An 8,493-nucleotide genomic window follows, 5' to 3' on the forward strand; every position below is an offset into this window, starting at 1 on the left:
AACTATACCAATGGTCGCCCAATTATGCTTGCATTTTTGTTTTGGTCACCCATCTTTAAACATTTTCAAATTAGGCTTTAATGTTTGAATTCGTTCCAGTTTTGGTCACTCGCCGTTAAACTGATAAGGGAAAGCACATTTCTAACTAGTATAATAACATCTTTAATCCTCAATACTTACATATTCTATTAATTTGATCCTAATTTTAAATAATTCAATAAATTTAACCTTTCACATTTACAAATTCTATCAAATTGATCCTCAAACTTCCTAACAAAATCTTTTAGTTTTTAAAACAGAGGCATTCCATATCTATTAATTGTTTTATTTATGGTTGAAATTATTCAATTCGATACATAACCATTTATGTTTATGTATTTAAGAAGCTAGTGTTAGAAATTAACTAAACACCATTAAAAATAATAGAAGAAGCAAAATTTTAAAAATAATATTAATAAAATTATATAAATAATTTAATATTTGTAGAAATAAACTTTCACCTGGCTAACATAATTTTAGTTTTTAATTAATTTGGGAAATGATTTGACACTAAATGAGTTTAGTAGTAATACATATTGTTTATTGTTTATTGTGGATTTAAAATAAAAATAAATAAATCACATAATAATCTCTTAATCAATTTATAAAATTAAAAAAATTATCAATGTAACAAAGGGAAATTCAATTAATTCTTTCCCATTTTTTTATGAAAAATTAAATTTCATAAATTTTTCTTATATAATTATTGATTGAACAATTGAATTTTTCAAAGCCATATATATTTTTACTCTAGAATTTATTTTTAATTTCAATGACCAACTTCGAGGACTATTTCTATGTACCTTGAAGAAAATATCATACTACTAACAACAAGAATAAATCTAAAGTGTTTTTATTAAAGTTTTTTCATTTTATGTAGCCAAAATTTTATTAATTTAATGACAAATGATTAAAATAGAAACGAATTCAAATATTAGTATCTAAATTAAAAAAATTAAAGTTGAGTAATTAAAATAAAAGATAACTATTTCTACAATTGATCTTAAAAAAAATAAATTGACTTATGATTTCAAGTTTATATAGTAGTTAGGTGGAAGAAAGAAATTAGATAAAATAAAGTTACCTCAACCCTTAAATTTGATTGGGAGCCTTTGAAGCAAACAAAAGTCGAACCACTTTTGTCTGCTGGTGTTGGACCCAAAGCGGAGCAAGATATGGTTAATGTCAGACCCTAGCCACCCAAAGAAATAGACAAAAGCGGGAAACTTGAATTAAGGCAAACAAATTGCTCGTAAAAACCTGGTTTAAAGTGTGGCAGTATCTAGCACCTTCAATATATATATACACACACTAAATATCTTTATTTTTTGGTTTTTAAAAATCTAATCTTGGTTTCTCTAGGGTTATTCAAACAAACCGATTCTTGTTTATCCTTTCTGTAAACGCAGCGGCTATGGAGGAAGTGAGAGAAACCTCTGCTTGGGTGGCTCGTAATTCTTCTCACGTTACCATTGATTCTTCAGGTTCTTCTCTCTCTCTCTCTCTCTCTCTCTCTCTCTCTCTACATGTATATACGTACATATAAATTGTTTTGCGTGTTTTGATTGAACATGTGGGGTTTTATTCAACCTTAAAAACAATATGTTTGTGGGTTTGTTGGGAGTGCAGGGCTTGAGAAAGTAGTGGAGACAATGAATGAGTCGATTCCGAAAGTAGAGTGGGATTATGAAGGGATTCATTATTTTGATAATGGACCCCTCACTGTTCAATACCTTTTTGTTTTGGATGCTTTGAATTTCTGTTTCTGGCCTGGTACGTTCCTTTTCTTTTCATATATTTAAACGTTAGGAACACTAAAACTTTCCTTTTTCCTTGTTATGTTTGTTACTTATCATGCTCTTCTTTTGTTGTTTAGTGGGAATAGTTCTAAGTCTTCTTTGAATTTTTTGTTATATTTAAGTGCTAATTTTATGGCTTATGATTAAAGATTGTATATGTATAAAGTAGTCCATAATGCATAACTAAATTTGATTTAAGTCTTGGGTTTTGGTGTTAATATTTTGACTAATTGTAATTTGTCTATGAAAAGGTAAATGTTATTATTTTGTTGGAATTCTAGCATTCAAACCTTAAATGAATAGTGATTGAGAATCTGTTTCAATTCTTTTACAAGGAATTTCTACCATTGTTGCATTTCATGTTATAAAAGAAGATATCTCTTCCATTGTCTGGAAGGAGCTGCTGATGTTAAGCAAAGCATTTGTCATTGCCATTAATGAGTTTTAGGGTTCTAAACTTACCTTCTCTTCTTATGTTTTGTTTTTTCTTGATAGATAAGGATCTAAACTATGATCATTTGGCCAAGGGATTAAAGGAAGCCTTGCTGAATGACCACTCTGCATTTGATGCCGACCATTTACGGAAGTACACAGGTAATTCTTATTCATCTTGGGCTTCCGATTTTCTTGTTTCTTTGAAGAAAAGCTTGCTCTCGAAACATTCGAACATACATGCTCAGACACTTTCACTTATATATTTGTTGACAAGTTCTCATATCAACAAGTATTTTAGGTAATAACTGAGACAGAATATGGCCTTGTTTATTATAACCTTCACATTCGTATATGTAAGTCATCATAGCTGTAGGAAATGATAACCAATCTTTGTTTTCAGGTCCTCAATTGCGTGAGTTATTGAAATGGCCTCGATCACTTCCTTTAGAGGAGGAGCGGGTTCGCTTGTTGCATGAGGTGGATTATATTTTACTAATCACTAGGGGATTTTTTCCTCATCTTGAAATATTTATCTTCAAAATTTTTTTAGCGATAGCATTGGATGGTATTGCCTAGTTAATCCGCTTCTTCCATCATGCAACAAGTAGTTCAATTTCATTCATTTTCATGGTTTAGGTTGGTTTCGAACTCGAAAGAAGCTTTGAGGGTAAGGCATCGAAACTTGTTGAATCTTGTGGAAAATCAGCTGTAAAGCTTGTTGCACTTGTCACACGTCATTTTCCAGGTACATTTTCTAACAACTTAGATATACGTGACTGAAAGTTTATCATGTCAAAAAATCAAAATGCCTACTCCATGTATGATGAAAGTATTTTGCAGGCTTTCGAGATCACTCAATGTACAAAGGGCACCAGGTTTTCTTGTACAAAAGAGCACAGATATTTGCTGCTGACTTGTGGGGTGCATTCAAGGGGCAAGGATATGGAGAATTTAATGACATTGGCTCGATCACTATGTTTGCTGACTATATTGTTCCAGCTGTGCTCCAGCAACTTGGTGTGCTCAAATATAGTTCCACCCTTGAAAACGCCATTCGGGCCAGCAGTGAAATAGGTGCTGGCACGGAAGAGGAAGTTGAACTTCGAGCATGCTCAATTTTTGCTGTGGAGAAAATGAGAGAGTTACTAAGTATAAAATGCGGAAAGCAGGTAGGTTGGAATTCTTTAAACATGCTTGTATGCTAATTCTTAATGGCAGTTTACGAGTTATCGATGTGTAAAACTCTCTTACTAAAGTTTTCCATGCCCTCAAATGAATCATTTCAATTCCTTGTATGCGAAGAAATTGATTTTGAGCCAATCTATATTCTTTTGGTGAGGAATCCTTGGAAAGTTCGATATGTGCCTTGAGTTCAGAATAATAATTTAGTACAACAGGGTTTTCATCTGGATCGTATTAATTCTCGGTTGTTATGCTTTTTGTACTCTTGATAATTATGGATCTTTTTCATTCTCTGTTTTTTGCGGTTTTCAGGTTCTGAGTGTCGAGTTAGATCTTTGGCTTTGGTCCGTTGGTGTCCAATGCCCATCGCTCCAACATCATCGAACACTGTCAATATATTACTGAGTAGATCATATGCTTGTAAGAAGCAGAACACAAATTTTGGCTTGGAATGTCTGAAGTACTTTCTTAGGTTAAGTTGTCTTAGTCACTGACATCCTTTTATGTTTAATCGGTTTAGGATCTTGGTTTTTGCATTGAACTGTCCCCTAGATCGGACCTAAAAAAAATGGATGATCGGAGTAAGTACGGGTTTTGATTTCTAGTCTGCAGGAGTTTGCTTAAGTGTAATGATATGATATTATCCTGCGATTGGAACATTGTTGTGTTTTGGAACTAGGCATTGAAGCATAATCCAAGATTGCAGTCTCTTGCACTAAGGATATGTTCTTACATCCAATCTTAGCTTCAAACAACTTTGTTGTCACCCTTGTAATAATAGTAATAAATAAAAACCCGACCAATCTTGCCATAAAACAGAAAATGTTTCAAAATCCAAAGGCAAGAAACATGAGAAACTTCTCTCAGTTGAAAGCAGCACAGTTTCTACGAATGTTACCATTCTTCCCAGTCTTAACCCCAACCCTTCCCAGCTTAGTAATGGCAGCAATAAAGGCTCGTTTAAAAGCATGAGAGTCGTTGGCCCAGGTGTTGACAGTAGGTTTAGACCTTGGGTCATGGAATAAAACCTGGTCCGAACTAAACAAACCCTTGCCTTTCTTCAGGTTCAGGAAGTACACATTGTCGAATTTCCTGGGTGTTTTGGGGTCCATGTCGATGGCGATCCTGGTGTCCACGTTTTTGGGGCACATTCCTCGAAGTTGAGCGGCGTAGCCCTGGTTCAGTGCAGGGTCCACTGCAGTTTCACGGCTGAAATTGTGTATTCGGTTTGCAAACTTGCTGCAATGAGAGAATCCAATGGTGTGTGCCGCTGGAAAATGTAGATAATCAAGGAACCTTTCGTTGATTAATAAAATTTTATACACAATACATATCCATAGCTGGTAATACCTGAGAGAGCAATCATATTTTTTTGGGTGAGTCCATTTGCTGCAAATAGAGAATTGAGCTGGTTCAAGTTGAAAAAGGGTTGAGGCAGCTTTCCATCAACACTACCAGCTGTTGAACTTAACCCATCCAATCTCCCCAATTCAACCTCATAAGATGGTCCACCTGCCTGCATTATCATAACCGATTTTTCCCCTTACATTGACTTGATTGCGGATGTAAATGAAAAAGCAAAAGGGCACAAACCAACCAGTGCTATAACATCCCGGGTAGCCATTGCCAAGATATCAGCACAAGACACTTTGTTTCTGCAACTTGGAACCGCATCCACTGCTTCTTTGGCTTTGATTACGGTGTCAAATCCATCTCCGGCTAAAGACAGGTTATCGGGGTGATCTTTTTCCGCTTTGCTCCCATCGGAGGAAGCTATCATTATCGAAGCATCGCAACCCTTGTGAAAAACCAAAGAGTACTTTAGAGCCAACAAAATAAAAATAAAAATTAAGTACACAAATTTAGCCGATAAGGTCAAAAGGGTGGTGTTAAAAAAACCAGGACAAAGCAATCATGGAAGAAGAGACGGATTGTTGCAGGGGCTGTGACAAAAGTTTGTTGGAATTTCTTGGTGACAGCAGCTGTAACAATGTTTTCTACATTGGGACAAGTTTTGTGGTAGTAATTTCGTCTCAGTTTAACTGATGCTGTACCAGGAAACAAACAGGAACTAAGAGAAACTGAGAGAAAAAACACAAGGTTAATGAATCGATTCATTTGATTCCTGAGCTAAAATAAATAGAGAGAAAGGGTTTAATTAGAAAGGTTAATGAAAAGATGAAAAACAAAGTAGAATTGAAAGACGCGTTAATGTTGGTGTTTAAGCTCTTTCAATGGTTGCCTGCAAATCCGAATATTTATTCATTGGTTGAACATTAAACTTAAAACTAATTAGAGTCATAGGATGCCCACGAACTGAGAGACAAAACAAGAAAAGGAGAAAGCTTTACAGCACACGACTGATAAAAAGCAATGTTTGTAATAATTGAAAACATCCTGAGATAGCGTTAGCAATTTTCTATATATATAATAAATGGATAAAATTGGCCTACTCAACTCTCATCTAAAGTTTCTTTTTATTTCCCGTCTGCTATGTACGTAAGGATCGGAGTTTTGGCATTTACTTAACCCTTGCCTGTATTAACAGCCAGTTCTTTCGGATTTTTAAACCTCTAACTTCAACTCTCCTGTTAATTTCTTTTAAAAATTATTTTTATTTTTTTAGAATTAAAATTTATTTTGATTTAAACTTAACCACGTGTGGTATTAGAAAATATTTCAATTATCAATCCATGTTGGGTAAATTTTTGGGCAATATTAATAGCACATGCAAATTTCATAAAGAAAAATATTAGGGATATAAATCGAAATTTTGATTATTTTGAAAAATAGACTGATTTTTGGTAGATGTGGCGAAAACGTGTATTGAGAAAAGTATTTTTTGAAATTGGTTTTCTTTTGACATGTTACCTCTTCCGATTAAAATGTTAAATTTTACTACTTTATCCTTAAGTTTTAAGTACGATTCCAATATCAAGCACATTTTTTTTATTTCATATTATTTCAAGTTTTTTTGTTAAATTTTATTATTTAGTTATTATTTTTAATTAATAAACATCTTACTTTTAAATTATTTTATTTTTATTTTATTTTTTAATTAATAACTCTTTTATTTATATGAATAAAATAATAAATATGTAATTATATGATGAAAATATATTTAATTATGTTTAAAATATTTTTAATTAATAACTCCTTTATTCATATAAACAAAATAATAAATATGTAATTATATAATGAAAGTATTTATGATATATATATCCTTATAATGAAATTATTTTATTTGTTAAGAGTATCAACTAATTTTATTTTATTTTTCTTTTATATAATTTTTATACGTCAAATATTTATTTTTTATTTACATAGTGAGAATTGTGAATTCTAAAATTCTAAAATTAAATAATTATTTCAAACATCATTATTATTTTTATATGTAAAATATTTCAAATGTCATTATTTTTATATATGAAATATTTCAATTAATTATTTCAAATACCATTATGTTTATATGTTAAATATTTCAAATAATTGTTTCAAATACACATACAAAAATATATAATGTTAAAATTTACCACACTCGTGATATGGATTGAAAAATAAATATTTCACATATAAAAATTATATTTACTAAAATTAATGATATTTGACATAATTAATTAATTTTATAATATTAGAATTTATCATACCCACAATGTAGATGAAAAAATAATATTTGAAATATTTTACATATAAAAATAACAATGATATTTGAAATAATTATTTGATTTTATAATATTAGAAATCATCATACTCACCATGTAGGTGGAGAAATTAAATATTTGACATATAAATATATATAAAAATAGTTGATATTTTGAAAATTAAAATATATTTAACACAATGATAAATATAAAAATATTTTTTATTATATAATTATAATTATTAATTTATTTATATAAATAAAGGATTTATTAATTAAAATATTTTTATAATGATATATATAAAAATATGTTTTTATATAATTACATATTTATTATATTGTTTATATAAAGAAAAGAGTTATTAATTAAAGAGATGATTAAAAAAATTTGAAAATAATATATTTATTAATTAAAATATTAACTAAAATTTTTAAAAAAGAAACTTAAAACAACATGAAATAAAAAATACAAATGTGCTTAAGAGAAGAACCAAACTTAGGAATGAAAGATGTAATTACTAACATTTCATCACCTGACAAAAGAAGAAATGTGTCACAAAGAAAACACATTTTGTAGAAATCGTTTTTCAAAATTTTTGTTTTCAAGATGTGTTTTATAAAATAATATATTTCTCTAAATAATCAAAATTTTGGCCTATATCCTTAATTTTTTTCTTGAATTTGGCATATATCGTTAATTTTCTTAAATTTTTATTTTGGTCATTCAACTAAAAAAAAAGTTACAATTCTGGTCACTAAAGTTTTAAATTTTTTTTTTTGTTGTTCAACTGTTAAGCGACATTTTTTTAGTTGATATATAATAGTTTTTGTCGCCCAATTATCAAAAAGATTTCATTTTAGGCACTCAAAAAATAAAAATTACAATTTAGGCACCCTTATTACATAATTTGATCAATTTGGATGCTCCTGTCAAAGTTTTCATTTTTTTTCCCTAAAATTCTGATTTTCCACCTAATTTATGTAATTTCCAGCACAACCTAACGTATTAAAAACAAAAGCCACCTTTAAGATTCCTTCTTTAAATGGGTGTTGATGATAAATGCCTGGCTTCTTGAGATTCTCATCTACTCCAGAATTTCAAAGGAACAAAGCACCTGTTGATGGGTACACATTCATTCCAATTTTCTAATGTAGTCCAAGCTCCAAAGCTAAACCTTCCACATTTTAGCAAAAATTACGTGACAGAAGACCTTTAAAATTTGGAACATTTGCATTGCTTTTGCCCCTTTTCTCTGGTGTACGAGTGATACAACAGTGAAGACAAGAAATTGAGAAGGAAAAATGAAAGAAAGCAAGAAGGAAATTAGGAACAAGAAGAAAGCAAACAGTGCGATGACAACGAAAAAGAAGCTGAATAGATTAAGAAGCTTTGGGTTA

At 30.5% G+C, this 8,493-nt stretch overlaps 2 protein-coding genes across 3 annotated transcripts; one reads left to right on the plus strand and one right to left on the minus strand.

Moving 5' to 3' along the window:
- Positions 1-1,112: 1,112 nt before the first annotated feature.
- On the plus strand, positions 1,113-4,174 carry LOC108457931 (uncharacterized). Of its 2 annotated transcripts, XM_017757145.2 has the most exons (7): positions 1,113-1,523; positions 1,669-1,812; positions 2,334-2,432; positions 2,674-2,750; positions 2,910-3,018; positions 3,114-3,442; positions 3,768-4,174. In XM_017757145.2, the coding sequence occupies exons 1-7, from the start codon at positions 1,454-1,456 to the stop codon at positions 3,858-3,860; spliced, it is 921 nt and encodes a 306-aa protein (XP_017612634.1). In that variant the 5' UTR covers positions 1,113-1,453; the 3' UTR covers positions 3,861-4,174. The 2 variants fall into 2 exon arrangements, with proteins under 2 accessions (XP_017612634.1, XP_052876606.1); XM_053020646.1 differs by lacking the exon at positions 1,669-1,812.
- LOC108457930 (peroxidase 50-like) lies at positions 4,138-5,872 on the minus strand. Its single transcript, XM_017757144.2, has 4 exons — positions 5,355-5,872; positions 5,053-5,253; positions 4,806-4,971; positions 4,138-4,725 (listed from the first exon to the last, which is right to left on the minus strand). The coding sequence occupies exons 1-4, from the start codon at positions 5,571-5,573 to the stop codon at positions 4,319-4,321; spliced, it is 993 nt and encodes a 330-aa protein (XP_017612633.1). The 5' UTR covers positions 5,574-5,872; the 3' UTR covers positions 4,138-4,318.
- Positions 5,873-8,493: the final 2,621 nt, after the last annotated feature.

The sequence above is a fragment of the Gossypium arboreum genome, chromosome 10, assembly GCF_025698485.1.
Source record: "Gossypium arboreum isolate Shixiya-1 chromosome 10, ASM2569848v2, whole genome shotgun sequence".
In the NCBI taxonomy this organism is placed as follows: domain Eukaryota; kingdom Viridiplantae; phylum Streptophyta; class Magnoliopsida; order Malvales; family Malvaceae; genus Gossypium; species Gossypium arboreum.